This window comes from Fringilla coelebs (genome assembly GCF_963513975.1).
Source record: "Fringilla coelebs genome assembly, chromosome: 3".
In the NCBI taxonomy this organism is placed as follows: domain Eukaryota; kingdom Metazoa; phylum Chordata; class Aves; order Passeriformes; family Fringillidae; genus Fringilla; species Fringilla coelebs.
Genome location: NC_140030.1, coordinates 67,980,052 through 68,003,143, shown reverse-complemented (window position 1 = coordinate 68,003,143; position 23,092 = coordinate 67,980,052). Strand labels below are relative to the sequence as shown.

General features: G+C 36.7%; 1 protein-coding gene across 1 annotated transcript; it reads left to right on the top strand.

The window, feature by feature from the left end:
• Positions 1–1,119: 1,119 nt before the first annotated feature.
• Positions 1,120–18,166, top strand: EXO1 (exonuclease 1; the record flags this gene model as incomplete). Its single annotated transcript, XM_084202496.1, has 13 exons — positions 1,120–1,280; positions 3,426–3,545; positions 4,424–4,547; positions 5,290–5,427; positions 5,646–5,858; positions 7,188–7,375; positions 8,243–8,339; positions 8,921–9,137; positions 10,058–10,313; positions 11,880–12,339; positions 12,834–12,935; positions 16,049–16,242; positions 18,025–18,166. The coding sequence occupies 13 exons, from the start codon at positions 1,120–1,122 to the stop codon at positions 18,164–18,166; spliced, it is 2,412 nt and encodes an 803-aa protein (XP_084058622.1).
• Positions 18,167–23,092: the final 4,926 nt, after the last annotated feature.

Sequence of the window (23,092 nt, the reverse complement as noted above, 5' to 3'; positions counted from 1 at the left end):
AGAATTCAGTCAATATTTTCAACATTAAAACATCTTATGCTATCACTGTGACCAAGTTATTTATATGCATTTCTTAGCTGAGAAAATTGTAATTCAGATGTGCTCTTTCCAGAACTCATTGAATTTAAACTTTGCTGTCCACTGCCTGGAAACATTGCTTTCTACACTGCTGACTGAGCCATCCACCTCGCCGAGTCAATCTAAGAACTGTCCATGCTTCCAAAGAGCATGTAGAAAAAGAAACTTCTATCTGGTAGATATTGGCTACATTTACATCTTGCTGCAATTTTTGTTTTTATTTATGCAAGCAAACCCTTACGATAACTGACAAGAAAAGGATCTGTATAACATAATTGTAGCTTCGACCATGGGTTCTTGCTTTACCCCGGGGTTTCAGTGCTGTAACAGTAATATCTGTGCCCCCCTTGATCCTTGGTTGGCTGGCGGGCAGCCCTTCGCAGCCCTTCCCAGCCCTGCCCTTCCCTGCCCTTCCCCCTCACGGCGTTGGCTACAGTCCGCTGTCCTGTTAAAACTCTGCGGGGCCTTTTGGTTTCTGAGTATTTAGCGTTTATAAATGTCACTTTCCTCTTGTTCCACGCGCGGTGCCCGCCGCACGCCGGCTGTGAGGAATGCCGGCGGGAATGCGCTGCCCCCTCCCGCGCGGGGCACCATGGGGATCGTAGTCTCCGCGCGCGGGGCGGGGCCACCGTGCTCAGCGCGCGCTGCTTGAAAGCCCCGGGCGGCCGCTGTGCGCCGCGGCTGAGTTGTGCCGGGCCGGTCCGGAGAAGTCGCGATTGCACTGGCGAGCTGCGGGTGGGTTACGTCGGGTCTCCGGGCTCCCGCGCCTCTCTGTCCCTCTCTCGCCCCACTCTCCGGGCAGCGCCGTCCCGCAACGAGGTACAGCCGCCACCGCCGCGTGGGGAGGCGGCCCCAGGCCGGGATGCGCGGGTGCAGCCGCAGGAGCTGCTGGCGGCCCTGGCGCGGCCCAGCGCCCCGTCTGTGAGCTGAGCTGGCGGCCCTCGAGCCGAGATCGAGAGTGACCATCGAGAGCGCTCGGCTTTGACAGGAGCGCTCGGCTTCGTGTTCGCTCCTTTCTTTGTTTCCCCGCTCGGCGGCATCATGGGGATCCAGGGCCTGCTCCAGTTTATCAAGGAGGCTGCCGAGCCTGCCCACGTGAAGAAATACAAAGGAATGACGGTAGCTGTGGACACGTACTGCTGGCTGCACAAGGGCGCCTATGCTTGTGCTGAGAAGCTGGCCCGGGGAGAGCCCACGGATATGTAAGTCTTCCTTATATTTAACTCTCGGCCCTTTTACAAACTAAAGTTTTGTCAACTTGGTGTTTCTTGAACTAAAAACTAAGTTGCAGTAGTTTCGCTTCTTGCTGTTGATTCTGAATTCTGAGTTGAATTCTTTAGAAATAGAAAATTTGGTGATAAATAAACAGCTTTCTAGCTGTGCAAAATAAAAAAAAAGTAAATATTAGGGAAAAACTCTCAATTTTTTTTTTTCAGAATACCCAAGGTTGTATCAGTTAGGGGTTTTTTCCTAGTATGAATCGGTCTCAACTATAATCTAATTTCTCTAATGAAATTCTGTACATGCAGTTCTTTAATTTCAAGTTTAACATTGTTTTCAGACGCCTTTTTTGTATGCAAAGAGACTTTGTAAATACTTGTATGATAAAGGTTGTAATGATGCCAAGGAATTTTGAGAGATATGTTGCGCTCTGAATAAGGTGTAAGGCTTTTTGCTGAACATACTACACTTTTAGTTACAGTAGTTTTTCTAAAACACATTTACACGGTTATATTTCCAGGGAGGGAAATGAACAAAAATTGTGGTCATATTTCAGATTTACCTTCACACCTTAGATCAGGTTTGCATTTCTTGCCCATATCTGGAAATGTGGCTTGAACTCCTGTTTTAGATTGGATATAGGTAAGGCTGGAAGGGGCCATAGGATGTCATCTCATGCAGGCTCCCTTAGAGAACCCTGTTACTTGGGGTTGTGTCCAAAGGGCTTTCCAATATCTCCAAAGAAGGAAGAGACTCGAAAACCTCTCTGGCCAACCTGTTTCAATGCTTGCACAGCAAGGAAGTTCTGTTATAGTCTAGTGGAATTCCCGAGGTTTGGTTTCTGCCTGCTGCCTCTTGCTCCTATTGCTTGGCACCACCCAGGGCCCTTGGATCCATCAAGTGTTTGATTGGAGCTAAGAGAGAGTTGGTGCTTTGCAAATGGATTCAAATATTTACTGCTGCTTGTGTTAATTTGAAGAACTGTGGCGTTTCAATCCAACCCTACCTTGGAGGTAGTGGAGGTTCCTCAGAGTCTTGAGAATAGGATGCACTTCAGCTGAGGTGAGGGAAAAATTGACTGTCAGGAGAAATACTCATAGGAAACTTTGGAATGGCTGGATTTGAATACCTGAGTACTTTATGGGTATGTCTTGTTTCCATGCACATATGATCCTAGACTGGCACCTTAACTATAGTGTAGAGTCCTTTCATACTTTAAAATTCATCTGTATGAAGGTATTATATAGCTACAGTGCTATTTGCTCCTGTCTTTCAAAAATCATGTTTTTCTGTAGCTCTAAATGTAGTTTCATCAGTGCTTGTTTCTTTGCATTCGAAATGCTTCTAAATCCCACTCTTCTCCTCCCTTCTTCTGTTGATGAGGTTGCTCTTGCTGTTTTAAACAGTGTTCTTAAAATAAAAAATATTTGATTTTTTTTCTTTGAACATTGCTGCAATATGCTTGCTTAGTGTTTACAACAGTTATTAGATTTCAGTTCTGTGTTGCTGATAAAAAGATCTCATACAGATCTGTAGAAATCACAGGTAAGAAGATGAGAGGTCTGAGGGAATAAATAACATCTGGAATGCCCAAAAAATATTTTTTCAAGAAATGGGTTTGAAGGCAGCAGAGGGTTGGAGAGATTAAATAACCTCATGACTTCCAACTCTACAGAAGTGCTTTTAGTCTTCCTTTCTGGAGAAAGATCGTACTGTGCTAGTCTGTTTCCTGTTGCCCTGGCCATTGTGAATTGAGTTGCTGAAAGTAAAAAGACAATCCATGTTTTAACTGGTTAAGTTTTTGTCAGTATTGAATCCTAATGTAGCAAAATCAACTGAATTATACTTGAATTCTTATTTCATGTTATGTGGGAGAGAGGAGCAGTCAGCCCAGTTCTGAATTGGGAGGTGGATTGTTTCTCTTACTAAAAAATCAACCAAACTGCATTCAAGTGTTCTTAGTTTTTTGTGATACTGGGGGGAATGTACAGCCTGATATGATTTTTGAACAATAGTGAATCCTAAACTTACAGTTCTCCTTTCCTGCAGCTGGGAAATGTGTAATTGACTTGTGATTAACAATAAAGTTTATCTCTCTTTTCTTACTTTTGTTGTTGTTGATGCAGTTATGTAGCTTTCTGTATGAAACTTGTTCATATGCTCCTCTCCTTTGGAATTAAACCAATTTTGGTATTTGATGGATGTACTCTACCCTCTAAGAAGGAAGTGGAAAAGGCACGACGAGAGTAAGTACTGAGCTGTATTGATTTGCAAGCAAAGCAGTTTTATCACTGCAGTAAAAATCAAAAACCCTCCATCTAGGAAGTAAGTTCTGGTAAACCCCCCTGCAATGTAGTGTGATATTTTTTAATTTACATCTGTAATCATACAAACTTCTTAGAGCTTTTATTCCAAAAATAGAGATGCACTTCATAAATGAAAGCCATTTTATAAAGGAAGGAAGTAAGCCTTTGAGCAGTAGTTCCTGTCATGTATTAGAGAGTTTTAGTTTACCCACACTCGTGATCTCTGGACAAAATTATTTTTTCCCAGTATAATTTTATTTCAAAATAGTACCCCTTTCCTCATCTTTCTCTACAACTAACAAGATAAAGTTGTTTCAAATTTGGATTCAGGTCCCTATAAATGGGACTTTTCACTGAAGCTATGACAATTTTTCAGTAGTGGTTGTTATTTATGCAGCCTCGTGAGACACGTGCTTTCTTCAGCGTGAAATGAGCAATTTCCGATTTATGAAATTAGGTAAATTAGGTTTTCTGTCCTCTAAATCAATAACTATCTAGTGTCAGATACTCCCAACTCCCATTAAATCTATTTTACTGCAAGATGAGTGGGTGCATTTCTTCTTTTACACTGCTGATTTCAGTTCCTATTTGTCACTGTTTTCTGAGAAAATATTATCAATTTCAACATTCAAATCTAGTTGTCCTTGTCAATGCAATGACCTAGCTATTCTTTTGTTTTAAAAAATTCTGCAGTAGCCCAGATTTGGAAGGTGTTATGATTTTCCCCCTTTCTTACCTGTCGCTCTTAGTCCCTTCTGCTGTTTGTTTTTTAAGTGAAAAATAATCTGAGATTGGTGATATTTTTATCCTTCTTTTAGGAGGCGTCAAGCCAGTCTTCTGAAGGGGAAACAATTGTTGCAGGAAGGGAGACTGTCAGAGGCTAGAGAATGTTTTGGGCGAAGTGTAAATATTACCCATGCTATGGCTCATGAAGTTATTAAAGTAAGTTGTCAACATTATTGATAATGCCAGTTCAAAAACAATTCTCTGCAATAGGTAGCATATCCTACTCTTCATTTTTGTGGCTACATCACTGCTTATTCTATATAAGAAAGAAAAGTATTCCCACCTGCTCACTCTTTAATTGACTTGCATGTTATTGGATTGTGTTAGGCACAATTAACAAGCTTGAAGTTTATTATGCCCATTTGTATAAATAATGATGTGTCAAACAAAACACATCTCTTCCTAACACTATGAACTGAATTTGAACCTGTTTTACTTTTGCAGCACAAGAGAAACCAATTTTTCTTTTTGTATTTTCTTCCTTGTGTAGTTTCTGAGCATAGACTACAGAAAAAAATTTGGCTCATTAAAAATTGTTCTAGTAGTTTTTTGCTATACTTTCAATGCGGTCACATTGCACTTCATCAAAAAGTATTAAGTTTATTCTAGTACTGTTCTTCTTTGTCCAGAATATGACTTGCATGAGTTCAAAGCTGTCACCTGTGGTCAGATGCAGTGGCAATAGTGTTATAGGAAAGGTTGTTTATAGTTCTAAACTGCTTTGAAGTTGAGTTTTTGAATATGAAATATTGGACTCTTACTGAGGGCAGGATGGGTGTGTGATTAAAAAGATTATGGTTTTGGCTTTTTAATGTAGAGGTTTTTAAGCTTTCAGATCTCTTAAGGTAATTACTGAAAATTAATGCAAAGTACTTGTACACTTCTCATTTATGTACAGGCTGCACGATCCCAGGGAGTTGATTGTATTGTTGCTCCTTATGAAGCTGATGCTCAGCTGGCTTATCTTAATAAGACTGGCATGGTTCAGGCTATAATTACAGAAGACTCTGATCTTTTAGCTTTTGGATGTAAAAAGGTATGGAAGAAAATACTGATAACCTTTACCTCTTGCCGATATCTGAAAAGCAGAATTTGAAGTTGCTAAATATGTTTGATGTATGGATTAAGTCTTCTACAGCAAATGTGGGAAACAGAAGAGATGAGAATAGCACTTTGCCTCTCTGTTTCCACCAAGTGCAATGAACCACCTTATATGGATGAAAATTATTGTTTTCACTTCCTCTTAATTTTCAGGTGTTTCTGAAAATTGACAAGTTTGGAAATGGACTAGAGATAGATCAGACTCGACTAGGAAACTGCAAGCAGCTTGGAAATGTATTTACAGAAGAGAAATTCCGCTACATGTGTATTCTTTCTGGTTGTGACTACCTCCCTTCAATTCATGGAATTGGGTTAGCTAAAGCATGCAAGTTACTAAAATTAGCCAACAATCCAGATATTATAAAGGTAAACTTAGTTTTGCTTTGTGTTTTGTTTTTTGACAGCCTGTACCCGTATATATAAAATTTAACACTGAACTGAAAATATGAAGCGTTCTTGTCTTCCTCCATTTTGAGGAGGATACTAAGAAGTATTTTTAGTATTCTTAAAAAAGATGCTGGCCTAAACTTACTCAAGTGTTGAAGCTGATATATATTTATAAGAAAAATACCAAAGTAAACTTAGGTAAAGAATTGTTTTAATTCTTCGAGGGTATATTCTGTTTGAAGGGAAACTTTATTTTTTGTAAGACTTTGATAATTTTCATTCCCCCTCCTCATTACTGCTTTCTTCTGCTTCTGCAGATTAGTTACTAGAACTGCTCAATGACCTCTAACTTCTGTACAAGTGCAGGTTTATCTGTGTGCGGGAGGGGTAGAGACTGGGAAGCCCATTGCATTACATATGTATGAGTATGGACATTTTGATGGAAAAATTTCTATGGAAAAACAGTATGGAAGAAAAGTGTGATATGATGCAAAACAAATTAATGTAGGGTGTTTTTTTCTCTTGTCCAAAGTATAAAATTAAAACAAATCTTGTATTAGAGGTTAAGAGGGTGAAAATAACTACTTCTGTATGGGTAGTAAGGGAGTAGAGAGGTTAAGAGCTAATAACACCCCATGGATCTGTCCTGGAGGCTGGTAAATCTAATCCATAAAAGCATTTTAATATGCAGTTTAATTAACTTAGTGTGTTATCTTCTTTCTTAAATTACTTGTGCATTTTACTGTATTTTATCTTTTATCTCTCCAGACAAAGAACTATGATTTTTAATTTTTAAATGTTCTGTATCATATAGAGCAGACATCAAAGTAACTGGTTTTGCTTTTGAGGAAGTAAAAGGGGAACTTTGAACTTTTCCCATGCAAATCATTGAGCAAAATTCCGGGGTTTATTCTGGTTAGTTTTGCTTTTTTTTTTCCATTTTAAGAGCACCCACATATTGCTTATATGTCCTGATAATATGAATGATAAAAATTCGATGTGCATTAGTTTAAATAAATACACCTTAAGGAGATTTGGTTTTCTGATCACATTTTGTATTGATTTATTTATTGAAGGAGATATAAAAATTGAATTGTGTTATTTATGTAATTGTAGATAATTTGAGTGGGAAAAGAATGTACAAAGTTCTAGTTTCTTTCCTTCCCCTATTTAAGTTGAATCGGCTTGTTGCAGTAGGACTCTCATTCTACATTGAATTACAAGCAAAGATAATTAATATTTGAAAGTATTTAACCTTTCACATAACCTGTTAAAATGAAACAGTTGAGTAATTTCTTTTTTTGACAGGTTATTAAGAAAATGGGGCAGTACTTGAAGATGAATATATCAGTACCAGAAGAATACATACAGGGTTTTACACGAGCTAATAATACATTCCTGTATCAGTTAGTTTTTGATCCTGTCCACAGAAAATTAGTTCCTCTGAATGCATATGGAGATGATATTGATCCAGAAACATTAACTTATGCAGGACGGTATCCTTTGTGTTGAAGGGGCAGAATGGGGAAATAAGGGTGAGCTGATGTGGTATCTTACAATTTTCATTGCATCTGTGGTGTACTTAGTCTTTTGTTTTTGTTTTTGTTTTTTTTTTTTTATTGCATCCCTGCTTTGACTAAAATCTGGCTTTTCTGCAGTCTTAAACTTTTGTGGGGGTTTTCTTCTTTTCTCCTTTGATCTGATTTTAATCTTTTTTTTTTTAAGTGCAGGGGGTAACTAAATCACCTATTATTGATACAGACAGAAGTTATTGATCTGGTTGTTTTCTTTAGAAATAAAATTGTTTAATACAGTTTAAATATAAACTGACTACTTTGTGGCAGTCTTGAATTTCTGCCTTTCTTGTGTGTTATAATCTCTTCCAGTTTAATTCTTGCAGTTTGTGCTCGACTCAGTCTCTAATCTTAGCATTTGTTTTACCAGATCATCTTCCTGTAGAAAAGGTAGCACTTTGCCCCATATCTGCAATGTAAATTTCAACATGTAAGATTAGTCTCCTCTTTTCCTTCATTTTCCTAATGTTAAAGTAGTTACTAGCTTTGTATATTCAAACCATCTGATCTCTGGCATTTGCAGAAATTAGGAAGGGGATAGTTACTGCCGCTCCTGCTGATAATTGAAGAATTTAATATTGACTTGCATGATTTGCCAAAGACTGCAGATCTGTTACAATTGCTGTTACATCAGATTGAGCCAGGAGTAGTAGTATTAATCCTTTGGGTTAATATTGTAGACATGCTTTTTAGCCAAAAAATGGGAAAGTGACTGTTCTAATTTTCATGGTACAGTTGTTGATATATAATGTAACATTCAGATATTTTCCTTTACTACGATGGGAACAGACATGTTGGTGATGATACTGCTTTTCAAATTGCTATTGGCAATGTTGATATCAATACAATGGAACAAATTGATAGTTATAACCCTGACACGGCACAGGTAACATCTTTATTACCTGAAGTTAGATATTAAGAACTGTATGTGGGTCTGAATGCTAATGGGAAAATTTGTTATCCACAAATGAATTGTCAGTGAAAGCTATTGTGATTTTACAGAAACTGTGTGCTCCCACATGCATAATTCTATTTTTTTTTTTTTTTAGAGGTAAAGTTTTCTTTTCCATGGCATTTAATACCTGTTTTACTTTCAGACTTATTTGCTAAGTCCTTAAATCTCTTTACAGAAGTAACTGGTTTACAGACAAAATTCTTAAAGAGTCTTGGATTTCTTCCAAGAATAATCATGAATTGTTTCCTGAATAGTAATAAATTTTAAACTTTAAATTTGATCTGAGATGAGCAGTTTGTCACTTATGCCATATTGAAATGAAGACATCATGGGAGCACAACAAAAAGTATGAAAAGCATGAGAATTGTGGGAACAAAAAAGAAAGGGTTTTGTGGACTGTGTCACTAGATGTACAAATGTCAACATTTCCTTCCTTGTATGCTAAGTCAGGAAATCATATAGAGAAGGCAAAATTATAAACCTGTGTCTTGGTTTTTAATTGTTTTTTGTAGCCTGTGCAGCAGAGAAGTTGCGGCTGGAATGACCAACGTGATAATCATGTCAATAGCATTTGGAGCAGAGAATACAAGTTTGGCCCCACTGAAGATCCTGCTCCTCCTAAAATACATTTCCCAGAGAAACCATTAACCAAAGGCATGGAGAAAATAATTAGTATTAAAGGACTAAAGCTTGCAGGCAAAGAGCTCTTGTCAAAAAGGCCAAGGAGTGGTATGTTTATATTAAATAATATATGAACAACAGTAGAAGGCTGTGGGAAAAGATTTTTTTCTTGTACTTTATGGTATGAGGCTTTAGAGGCTTAACTCTTGAATGTTATTGTCTGTATTCTGTTTTCAACAAGCTACAAGACTAACAAGCCATAATATTAAGGCCTAGGTGATGATTAAGGGTGACTTTCAACAGGACTTGATCTTAATGTTCTTTGGTTTGCTACAAAACTCTGGTGGTTTCAATTTTAGGCTATGTTTAATACAAGCTGTGTTTTGATATAATTTTGGTTTTAATTTCTATCTTATAATGGTTTGTGAAGGAGTTAAAACAGTCTGTTTTTCCTAGCATTGATATTAGGCCAGACTGAAAACATGGAGAATGTTTTCTTTACTCAGACTGTGCTGCATCTATCCCCTGTATAGGTGTGCTTTATGCCAAATTTTTCACTTTCTCTAGTGTATCTGTTATCTTCTATGCCACCTGAGTTATAGGTGCTCAGATAAACTGTGGGCTTTTAATAGAAGGGACACTTTTGGTTCCTATTGTGCTTTATGTTAAGTGTTTTCCACTGCTTCCTTTGCTTTCTGATTATACTGGTGGAGCTTTCTTTTTTTCCTTTTGTACTCCTGGTATCTTCCTATTCCCTCTCTTATCAAAGTCTGTGGGTAGTTTAGCAACCTGCCTCTAAATCAAATGTAGCTTCGTTGTAGTTGTTCTGCCTTCACTCCATCTACCTTTTCACCGAGTTATTTTTAAGGCAATGTACTAGACAGCAATGCCATTAAAGGCATCTAAACTCTATTTTCTTACCAGACATTACTGCTATTTTTAAGCCTGTGAGAGTAAATATGTAATGTTTAGTTATAACTGGTTAATTGTAGAATGTGCTTTTACAGTGATGCTTAAATTGTCTTTAGATTCAGAAGAAGTCTCAGATGGAGATCTGTTGAAGCAATATTCATTTTCAAGAACAAAAAGAGTCAAGAAGGAGAATGATAATGATGGTCAAGCACAAAAGAGTGTGTCAGCAATACAAACCCTTGATTCTCCAGGAATTTCCATCACTAAAGAAAGTACTAACTCCCTACCCAGAGTTAGAAATAAATTTGCTTCATTTTTACAAAGGAAAAACAAAGAGAAGGATGCTGTAATTGTTCCAGGAACAAGAAGCAGGTATGCTTATGTCACACGTTTTCATAAGTAGCAAAATACTGTTTGCTAAATGGCCTGAATACTGAAAATAGGAAAAATGCTACCTCAAACTTTTTATGCAACTGTATTGCATCTCAGCCGAGATGGTGGATCCTTTGTGCTAGGCATGCCGTCTTTTGGGAGACAGATAATGTTGATTTTTTTACTGCTGAAGTGAAGACTGAGACTATTTGTAGAATGGTTTGGTTTGAAGGGGACCTTAAAATCATCTCGTTCCAACCCCTCTGACATTGTCAGGACACCTTTTTCTAGACCAAGCTGCTCAGAGATCCATCCAACCTGATCTTGAGCACTTCAGGGATGGGCATCTGCAGCTTCTCTGGACAACCTGTTCCAGTGCACTACCACACTCACATTCACCACAAGGTGAAGAATTTCTTCCTAGTATCTAATTTCAGCCTCCTTTAACATAAAATCATTCCCTCTGGTCCTGTCACTACATGCCCTTGTGAAAAGTCCCTCTCCAGCTCTTCTTTAGGCTCCCCTGCAAGGTACTATAAGGTCTTCCTGGAACCTTTTCTTCTGTACAGGCTGAACGTCCTAGAGAAGAAAAGCTTTCTCAGCTTTTCTTTGTAGGAGAGGTGCTCTAGCTCTGTGATCATTTTGGTGGCTCTCAAGAAAATATTTAATATCTCTGGGTATCAAAATTAATTAGGAATTGGCTGGGGTTTTTTTCCAGGTAAACGACATGTGATATATCTCAAAAAAACAAGGATAGCTACTTGTGGCAAATATATAAGCAGTTAATGAATTCATGGACTTAAGTTGATGGGGCTTTTTGTCTATTTCAGTAAAACTAAACCTGGTCATACTCAAATGACAAATATCTATTCTTATCCCATCCCATTCAGCTGACACTGGTAATCTCTGCAGCATCACTTTGAGAACAGGAACTTTGTTAGGTTTGGGTTCTTGGTTTGTTTTTTTTTTTCATTTAGTCCCATTTGGTAACATCTACTTGAATTTGTTTTACAAAACATTTACACAAAATTAGACCTACTTGTGATATTTTTATCTTAAATAATCTGAATATTTTTAAGCAGTGCAATTTTACAGAGCAGCCTTAGTACCTTAGTTTTAAAGCACATCTTTCTGAGCTGAAGGTTTTGGGAAGTTTTTTTATTGCATGAAAAATTAAGAGTTGTCACTGATTGTAGGTTCTTGCCTAAATCTGTGATCAATATTCCCAGGAACTGCTGCTCTAGCATAGGAAAAAAAGTAGTAAGGTTCTATTTTCTTTGAGTGGTGCAGAAGTATTTCACTACTAGCCTTATCATGATTAATTAATATAATCTTAAATTTTGTAGGCTTTCTAGATGTTTCTCATTCAGGTGAAGACTCTTCCTGCTTTTTTTTTTTTTGCTAAATCTCTCCCTGAGGGCTTTTCCTGTTGCCAAAATAATTTGCCCACAAGTATACCTTGAAAATAAAATTGATGGATAGAGACAATGATGCAAATGAGTATGTTGTCATCAATAACTTTCTTCCCCCTTGCTTTCACCTTTTTTTTTGCTTTTCTTTTTTTAGGTTTTTCTGCAATGATGCAGTTATGTTTGACAGTAGAGCAAAGAAGGAAGGTGGTGATCTGACTCAGGATGCTGAGCAGGATTGCCAGAAATGGGAAGGAAAACATGTAGCTGAAGATGCTTCTAGTTTTTCAGAAACTGAAAAATCATCACAGACTTTTACACCTCCTGGAGAAATGCAACAAAGTTGTTCCCAGTGGTTTAGCAGCATCAAAAGTAACTCAGGAAATCTTGGTCTACCTCCCACTGTATTTTCACAGCAGTTTCACCAACAGAGAAACAACTGCATTGTATCCCAGGAAGATCAGATTGTGGTAGTGTGTGATGAATCAGAGGAAGAGTCCTCCCCCTTAACAGAACTGGAAGAGTCATCACTGTCTCATGGGTCTTGTGAGCCATCAGAATGCAGTTTGGAGGCTTCAGAAATCCTGCAAGTGTCCAACAACAGCTTAGATGCAAAGGTAAGAAAATTAGACATTATTTCAGCATTTGTTTTCACTTTAAATTATAAAAGAAATTATCAGTGAAGTCTCCTTTTCAGAATGGTACCCTACAGGTGATGTAGCTTGTGCTAACAAAACTTGTCTCTAAATAGAATCACAGGATGATGATATTCTTGTCAATGCTTAACATAATTGTACAGAATCGATTGACATACTAGCTTAAATAAAATCTCTGGCTTTAGTTTGTTTTGAGTTTTCTGCTGCTATCACTGCAGTGCCTCATAAAAATAAGAGGTAGGCAACCTTTTGTTCTCGGCTTTTAGTCCCTGAAGTGCTTTCAGAAGCATATGCATGCCTTTGTAGTGTTGCTTGCTAAAAGCCGGGTTTTTGTACAAGTTCTTAGAACTGCTGAAAGCGTTGTAGCTTAAAGTATATACACGTAGATATGAAAGCATATATTGTGTTTACAAAAAGACAACCTGTTGTAAAACCAGATCAATTTTCTCTTGAAGGAATCTGATTCTTGTTCAAAACTGAATGATGATCAATGTTCTCTGTCTGAGCTAGTTTCTCCTGTTCAAACTAACAAAAAAAATACAATCATAAAGACCAAGGTAAGAATTCTCTTAATTTTATGAACTTTACTAAACTCTGAAAATCAGTTTCTACTAGTTCATTTTAGAACTTGTAATGAAAGACTTAAGTAATATAAATGTTGACAAGACAAAGCTTTATTCTTGTTCATCTACCCTGGAGCTCAGGTGAGATATAACCACCTATAATTGATAACACAGTTGCAACTTGTTTGGGGATTTTAAACACTGCAGTGTAAAGTAAGCCAAGGTGTAAGGCAAGAAAATCCCTTTCAGGTTCTATGATATAAATTGCTGAAATGTTCACAGTCCAGATATAGTCACAAGGTGGAACTGTAATTTGACTTCTCTGTGTTTGCTTGTATGTATAAGAATAAACTTATGTTCCTTTTCTGTGGAACATTTCTAAGAGCTTAATATATTTATCTAGTTGATAACTTCTAAGATCTTAACAGCTCTGACTCCTTAGGTGTTGTCATTAGAATTGACTGAAAGATTTAAGAGGCAGATGTTTTCTATGTATGCCCCCTAGTAAGTTTTTGTGTAGACAGACTAAAAATCAAAAGCTTCTCTCTGCCAGACAAGAATATTGTGTGTTTTGTAAAATAGCGACATCTTGTGTTTATTGTTAGGAGCTTATCTGTTAAGGAGCAAGTTACATTTGTATTCTGGAACATTAACATTTTTCCTGCTTTTCCTCAACAAGACTGAGCAAGGAAATCATCCTGGCATTCAGAATTTTTATTACTTTGGTTTTAAGGCTGTGTTTAATATGTTTTACATTATTTTACTCACCTTAGAAGGTATATTGGGAGAATGACTGACTATGTTAAATATTGGGGGATCACATTATGGAAGTACTTATGTAATATAAGCTTGATGTAAAAACAATATTTCAGCATGCTTGGAGCCCTTCAGAAAACAAAAATCTGTGAGGACAATAGGTTGGTTTAAAGCAAGTGGATAGTAGGAGGATTTCTACCACTTACTGCCATGGCCATGAGTTCTCTCTTCTTCTGTTATGTGCTGGGAATGATAATTATAAAGAATTACTTCAGAAAACTGCTTGGCCAGAAAGTAACCTGACAACAACGAAAAGGTCAGTCATGTGGTAACTTGGCTGACCTAGACTCTTGGCCTCCTATGAGCTGTTGCACCAGTAAAACCATGGGAGAGCAAAGGCAGCGATAAGGAGCACCACTTTTGGCTCAGTTTTCTCTTAGAATTTATTAAAATCTTGTTAGAATGTTTATTAGGATCCTGCAAGTGGGAAAAAAGGGAAATGTGTGCTGGTGTTAAATACAACAGAAGATACCAAAGGGGAAAATGAGTTCCAGATTTAGGGAAGAAGCAGTTAATTACATAATGCATAATTTATTCTGATTTTGGTAAGCTCAATATCAGCTATGTGGATTTACTTAGAGAAATTTAATAGCTGGGGGAGGCAATCTGAAAAGTTTGTCAGCTCTTATAGTGGTTCCAGTCCAAAATAGGAAGTGCTACCTACTCAGTTCTAATATCAAAACTAGTAGAAGCTTTTTACTAAAAAATGTCTGTGTGATACAGAGCTCCCTAAGACCCCAGATTTTTTTCCTATGATACTATTTCAGATGTGCTTTTTACTGCTAATTATTTTTCACAATTCCTGTAAGCTCAGCAAAGAGTCTAATACTGGTTCTTAACCTACTTTTGGGGTAGCTAAATTAAGTTTTAACTCAGATGTAATTCAGTACTACAGGGATACGTAGGATTTAGGTGCCTTCATATGCTGCAAAAATACCAAGGTGATAGAAAAAAAGCAAAATACTATAAAGCAGGCAGTTCTAAGATTTTTTCTTCTTCCTACTATTCTTGTTCCAGTTTTTAGCTTACATTCTAAACACTTTTTTCCCTCCTTGGAATACCAAGATCTGCTTAATATATTTAGGTAGAAACAATGCAATTTCAATAATAAGATCATTAAGGTTGGAAAAGACCTTTGCAGTCAGGTCTAACTGTCAATCCAGCACTACCATATTCACCATTGGACTGTATCCTGAAGCGCTATATCCACCCAATTTTTGCACACTTCGCAGAATTGTGATCCTGCCACTTCTCTGGGCAGCCTGTTCCAATGCTTTACAACCCTTTGCAGGAAAAAACTTTTCTGAATATCCAATCTAAACCTCCCCTGGTGCAACTTGAGGCCATTTCCTCATGTCCTATTAGTAGCTGCCTGGAAGAAGAGGCCAACCCCCACCTGGCTACACCTTCCCTTCAGGCGGTTGTAGAGAGTGATGAGGTTGCCCCTGAGCCTCCTTTTCTCCAGGCTAAACACTCCTATCTCCCTCAGCTGCTCATCATCAGACTTGGGCTCCAGACCTTTCACCAGCTCTATTGCCTTGTTTCTGGACTCATTCCAGTGCCTCAAGGTCTTTCTTTTAGGTAGGGACTAAAACTGAGCACAGCATTTGAGATGCAAAAAAAATATATAACAAATGTGTGTGGTGGGGGCATGGCAAAATGCCATGATGTTTCAGAAAGAAGCTAGGAATTCTCTTTGAAGAAGAGGCTGCTGAGGTGTTCCAATTTAAGTCTGGTTGCATTTAAGAGAGAGATTCTGGCCAACCACAGCTTTTCTGAGCTCCTGGTGTAGAAATTGGATAAGAAAGTCCAGCTAGAGGTCTCATGATCCTTGGAGTCATTGTACTGTTACCTGTGCTCTTGCTTATGGCTCCATCTTCATGAAATCAGAGTGAGACTCACAGGTAGTCATACCAGAGAGTTGATGCCCTTAAAATTCTAAAAGATGGCATTACATGAGAACACAACAAATAGTCTTTAAACAGATGAAAAAGTAACTATTCAGTAGGTTTTACAAACTGAATTCAAAATAAATTAGTATTTGCCACTTTAATATGAAGACTAATGAAGCAGGTTTGCCAGTTCTTATGGCTGCAGTATATCTTGTGTTTGAGATGCAGTGTTTTAGATTATAGACTATCTAAATATACTTTGTGGTGGCATTTCAGATTGCATTATCTCAACACAATGTAAAACACTTTATTTTTTTGATTATGAGCTTTGCAGCATGATGTCTGTTGCTTGTGGATCGTCATTTTAACCATGTGTACTGCAATAATAAAATCCTACAGGTTCCTGGATTACGTAAATCCAGTAATATAAGGTCACATATGGTAACAAAGCTCAAACCATTGATACCAGCTAAAGCAAGTGGACTAAGCAGGAAACTGTCAGCTGTGCAGAAGAGAAAGGACTGTGATTCTGAAAATAAGCTGGGGCTGCAATCTACTATTGGGGAATTCTGGAAAAGCTTCCAATTTAAAAGGTGAGTTGCTTTAGCCCTTTACTTAGTACACTGCATGCTTTTTTCTCAAATAAACAATTTTCAAAGCAGACTCTATACATGTTCTCCATACAATTCAGTAAGGATAACAGTGCAAGATTAGGTATTTTCTATGTAGGATTTATAACTTCCTAAGGTTGATGTAAACATGAAGCATGGTTTTTGGTAAATATGTTTTTATAATTAGTTTTTTCTTTCTAACCAAGAAAAACTCTCAGCTGAAATTCACTTACTGAATTTTATTGGTTTACCATACTTGATATGAAAAATATTGACATTGTTTGCTATCAAACACCAAAAATCATTTATTAACCTAAATGTAAAAGCTTCATTAAAGTTGCTAAATTTAATTGAATACAAGACTGCTTCTATTTAACTCTGTGTCCCTCACATTTGGAGATGGCTGATTGTCAGAACATAGTCTGCTTTCAAAATTACAGCGAACTGATGGAATATTTCTGTTAGCTGGAGGATCTGGTTACAAGAGACATTCTTGCAAATTCTGTTGCTTTTCCTTGTGGAGATGACTTTTCTAACTTGAACTTTCTGCAAATAGCTTCAAGGTTTGAATTTGAAGGGCAACTATTATTTTTAAAAAGTACAACAGAATCTGAAATGTAGTTATTCTGACTTACACTTTCTCCATGGGCTCAGATAAAAACTCCTGGTGGCAAAGTTTTCCCAGCTTTAAGTAGCAATCTCAACTTTGAATAAATAAGACTTTATTTAAATAAAATTATTTTCACTAACTAGAAACCAAATGTGAGTAGGACAAAAGTATTCTTTTCACTGAGTAGTAAATGTTGGTATTGGTGTTCATGTGTTAATTCAGATGAATGTATTTTAGTAAGTTTGGGCCTTAGGGTAGGTTATTATAAACATAAAACTGTTTTCTGTTTAAAAAGTATGACTTGAGGTATTTACATTTTTAGAAATCTTACTTTTTGTTATCTTCCTTATGGGGTGTAGGAATGATTGACAGTTTCAAGGAGGGAGTGAAAGTGGTTTTGTATCTATTGCTTGACCTCTATTTGGGAATGTCTGACCAGGGTTGCTCACAGGGAGAAAATTCCTAAATTTAGATTTATCAGAACACAGGCATACAGACCAGTGTGAGCCTAGGCGGCACTCTCTGCTGATGGTTGCAAGACTTGGCTCCCACCATCCACTTTTGGTTGGTTTGTAGCCTCTGCGTGTTTATACTGGGTATATATATTTTTCTATTACTTCTATGTAAGCAATAATTTATGAGCTTTTAGGGGATTTTTCTCAACACATTTCACAAATTAGGCTTTTAACTGCTAAAACTTGCTTAGCTCTTTTTTTTTTTTTCCAGATTCTAAATTAGCCTTATGTTTTAACAACTGTTACCTTGTGGCAACAGGTAACAGTTGTGGGACACTAACTTGTTCTGCCTCAATGTCAAGGCTCACAGGATATATATAAAACTACACTTATTCAGAAGACTTAAATGTTAAGGAAGCAGGCACAACCCCAAGCAGGGTGGGGTACATATAGTCTTTCTTAAGTAAAGCTAACAGCTACCATTCTGTCACTTTCAGTGAAGTTGTTCAGTTGTACTAAAATTGAAATTAAAACTTTGCATCAGAAATTTTTATTTTTTACTTATTCATAGGTAGAGTGGGTAGTTAGGTGAGGGGTCTTGCTTTCTTTTAAACTGTATATTCTCACAGGCCTGTGGTTAGAAACACAAAATGTCATAACATTCTTCAACTTTGTTTTGTCTTTGGTTTTTTTGTGCAGAGAGTATGAAAAACTTCCTTCTTGTAGAAAGTCAGATCCTTTGTCTCCAATCAAAGATAATATACAGCTCACTCCAGAAACAGAAGAAGAAATCTTTAATCATCTGGAACGTAGTCATGTTCAAAGAGCTATATTCCAGTGAACTGCATGCTGCTCATGATGGGATGGATTTTTAATCATTGTCAAAATTTACCTTTTGGATATTTCATCAATATATAAAAGATGAAAACCAGCAATGTACTTTAGTCTGACTAGTGATTTATCATCTCTTTCATAAAAGCACGAATTCAAAGGTACAGTTCTATACTGACTGGAATAAAATAATTCAGATTCCTCTGTGCTCTTATTCAAAGTCCCCATGCTAAATTTTTCTCCAAACACTTTTAGTTGCCCCTGGGCATTTTTATGTCTCACATGCAATCCAAGTTTCTACAAGAGCAGCAGAACAAGTTTGTGTCTTAATTTGTAATAATTAAAATTTTTTGCCTCTTTCTTTTTTCCTCTTGAGGCTAATCTGGCTTCGGTACAGGTTTAAAACTGCTGTTAAGTGTGCACAACAGTCTGCAGTATACTTCCAGCAGTCTGATATTTCCTTTCCCTATAAGGTAAGATTTGCTCTCTTGGCACCTGGCTTTGTTTGGTTCAGTCATGTTTGCGGCAGGAATAACTGGGGAAAGGAAATGCAGAAAGGAATATCACAAATATCTGGTCCCCAAATTGTCACATTAATAGAATGCAATCCAAAGAAATATAATGTATTCTTCTGTTTAACATGTCCATTTCACGTTTATATTCTTCTCCAACAACAGACACCCAAAATGCCAGTCCTCAGAAGTAGGGTTACAAAATAGCATTGTGATCACGACAGGCCAGGCTTCAGTTTTCATCTAAAGGAAAAGAATGCAGGAGACCAGAGCCCTTGCTGTGTTTGACTCCATTACCATGAAAGAGTAAATGATGAATGATGGGATTTCAGATTTTTACCCTGCAAATCAGGATTTGAGTCACTGTTAAAGGTATGTTTGAAACTTTCCTATTTTTAGGAGTCAGTAGTATTCTGCAGCAGGTAAAGGTACAAAAAGGTATCTTAACCTGTGAAATACATAGTTTCCATTCCTGAGATTAATGCTTTCCATCAGCCTTTGAGCTTTTTGCAAGAGTTTCAAGTTTGAAATTATCTATGAGAGGCAGAGGTTTTAGGTTGCAATGTACTTTTTTTTTCTCTCAAGAGAATTTCCATCTATGAAACTGAAGTGACCACCTGAATTAAATTACAAAGAAGCTGCTCAAAAGAAAAATTTGATCCCCAAATTTGTGGGATCAGCCCTCTTATTTCTATGTTTGTGTTGATACAAAGAATTGAAGCAATGATGCTCTAGGACAGGCTTTCTCTCATATGTGCACCACCAGAAAATCCCTACCACTGAAAAGCAGTATTTTAATGTTGATCTTCAGAGAGTACAATCTCCGGTAGGATGTTACAAATGTAGGCCAGGGATAAATGTTTGTGTTTCCAGTCATAGAACTGTTGCTTGGGATGAATTTTTATGGGTTCCTACAAATATAATAAAAATTACAGAATGAGTCTTTGAAGGGAAAACAGAAAAATAGCCTGTTTTCATCCATTGCTTATTTATTAGTGTGGGAGTTGCAAGGTTTTTAGTACAGTACATCCTTTCCTTTTTCCTGCCTCTTCAGTCAAAGGGCCACTTGTTCCTGCTTTAGTGGATCACCATAAGAGACAAACTACTTGGTTTTGTGCTATCAAGGACAGGTGTTTTTAAGGGATTATTTTATGTGCAAGCTACACTGTATGTTCTTAAAAATACTTCTGTATAGCTCCTGATTTGTGTTTTTGAGGTCTTGGGTACTGACTTCACCTTACAGAGGATTCTTTTCAGGAATAGAGGCATCTGATACATTACATGTAAACGTGTAACGTGTGTAAGCATATAATAGCATTTAAGTTTTATACTTCTAATGTGGAGTTATTGTGTTGGTGTTTGCTCTGTGGAAGGTACAATAACATAAATGCAAATGGATTGGTGCAAGACTTCATTCCCGAGTTAATTAGGGTAGGGTAATATTCCATAGTAAAAACTATTAAATATCAGAATAGGAGAAATTATTGCAGGTTATGATGGCCTGGGGAGGATAAAATATAACACAATGAAAAGAAAAAGGAAAAAAAAACATGGAGGAAAGAGAGTTTGTTGATTTTAAAAAAGCAGGCATTTAAGAGTTGGGTAGTTGGAAAGCAAGAAGTGAATAGGAGGAATTGAAAGCAAATGGCAAACAGAGGCATGACTGTGTTGCTTGCTTTATAATCTCATAAAATACTAAATTTACCTTTTTAATATCTGTAACTAATATTTCTAATTTTATCAGCAGGACTTCCGAGTATTTTTACAAAATTGATGGCATTACTAAACCATATTAAAAGGGTATATCTGGCCCAGAAAAACAAAATTTACTAATGGTGGTCTAATCAAGCTTCACTTTTGAAAGTGCTGGCTGGCCTTCAGAATTCCTTCACCAGAATTCTCATATGACCTATAAATATGGAGTATCACAAGAATTAATGTGAGAGTGTGATCATCCAAATCCAATCATGGTTTTGAAACTATAGGTGACTTGTCCAAATTCTACTGAGTATTTCTGCTGAAATCTTTTTATTCCTTCTCACACAAATCAATACAATAGAGTTATTTTTATGAATGCATGTAAATAAGGATGTTTTGAGGTCAATTAGCAGCTATTAGCATGCTCTTTTTTAACAATTAGCTAATTCTGTTAAACTAAATACAATTTCAGATATTTCACCTCACCATTTTTTCTCCAATGAAGATGATTTTAAATTAGCTAATGCTAACTTTAGTGTACTAAAACCATTTTCATTAGCAAACACAATGACCTTCAATGTTCATCTGAATTACAAAGAACATTTTTTTTAAAGTTTTAGGTAGAACTAAATAACATAAGTATTGATTTATAAATAATTTCTAGTTTAAATATAGAGAACGCTGACTTCTGAGATGATGGTTGCTAAATGCAAGAAACTATTGAACATTTTTGGTGGGGTTTTGTTAGGGGATTTTTGTTGTTGTTTGGTTGTTGTGTTAATAAGGTAAATTGCTAAGCAAAGTAGAGTTCAGTTAATGGTCTAAAATCTGAGCAAAACTAAGCTGGGTTGTCCTGTGTCCAATATTATATGTATGTTCAGAGGCTTAAATAAGCTAATATTTGTATTGGCTTAAAAGTCTGCTTCTTGGAGGTCTATCACAGTAAGAACATCCATCTTCTCACTAAAGTATAAAAACAATAGAATTTTGGAGGCTTCTGTGGTTTGTCTTGTTTTTCTTGGTTTCCTGTGTCTGGCATGCACATTTTGCCAATGCCAGAATCATGAAATTATATCAGTTGCACAAATTTGTCTGACAATAAAGACCAGGAGACTGTCAGTTCTCTTCATGTTAATGTTGATTTTGCCCACTTTGATTTCACAACATTTAATAGCTTCAGGCATGGAAGAATATTATGCTCCTATGTTCTGGTCAGTATTTTTAAGTCAAATTTCCCTGGCTTTGAAGAAGAAAAAGAAAAAAGCATACTGCAGGCAGTGCTTAGCTGAATAAATACAAACTACATATAAATATTACCAATTTATACTAATGTATCTTTTGCATATCCTCGGGTTTCTTTTTTAAACAATTCTTTAAAACACATAAAAGCTTTGCATTACAGTTAGGGTCGTCAAAGGGTAGTTTGGGGTTTTTTTTTTTTTGGTTGGTTTTTGTTTGTTTGTTTGTTTTTGTTTGGTTTTTTGTTTGGCTGCCATTATGGTATTTCCTCAGCAAAAACAACATGAAAGACTCCCCTTCTTTGCCCTAGACCACATTTTGATTTATTTATATATTAAACCATCAAAATGCCTTCTTATCTGCTTTTTAAACCAGCAGTGGCAAGTGGAGAAAAGGAATTTTGTGAATTTTCTGGAAAATTTACAGTAGTCTGCAGTAGCAATTTCCCCAAAACTAATGATTGTTTGGTCTGTCTTCAAAACAGTCCACTGAAGGTTTCTGTAATTTCCCAGGTTATAGATTATTATTCTAATCTTATTTACTCAACCTTGAAGTTAGTTCACTGACATCATTACTTGTCTTCAAGGGAACACTGACTACTGAGCTTTACAGCTAAGAATTTCTGTTTTCATTCCCTCTTTCAAGTTTTAGACTTACTTCATAGTGATGGCATGAAAGTGGAATAGTAATTTAAAATACTTGTTCTACCTCTCCTCTTCTACAGCAAAGTTTGATGTGCAGCCCCACTTTAATTTTCCCATGTGAAGTTATATAGCTATAATTAAGCACAAAGAGACTGTGATACTAGATGCCTGGGAAAGTTCTATTTTTTAGGTGTTTTAAAAAAACCAGCCAAACTTGCTGAATTTGTTTCATACTTGCCCAGTACGAAGTGTAATAGACCGCTGACCTCTGGTGAGTATTTGAAAAACAAAATCCTTCAAATTCTGCTAGGAAATCAGATTAAGATCTGTTCCAAATCCTCTTCAAAAAATACAGCACAATTTAAGGCAACACATCAAAGTAAGAGTAGGGGAGGTGTTGCCAATTATTAGAATTAATATTTAGACTACACTGGTCTAGAGCATTAACTAAGCCTATTTTCATGACTAAATATAAAATAGTAAATAACACATTGCTACATGTCAAGTTGTAGAACCAGTTGTGAAATCCAATTAACAGGTGTTCAATTTTCTTTCATGAAACAGTGTTTGAGCCTAAAAGTACAGAGCACTTTCTTTTGCACAGTAAATCAGAGCTTACTCCTGATTTGCTGGCGTGCCTTGTAATAAAGGAAAGGGCATATTTACAAACAAATCTACACCTGAATGCAGCTTTCACAAGGAATTGCTCTGAACATACGTCTTCAGTTTGAACTGTTCAAAAAGCTCCCACCAACTATCACCAATTTTAAGCCAAATAAAGCAGTTCTGGAGTACAAACATTTTATGTGGGGTGTGTAAAATGCTTCTTCCACTCTCTTTGAC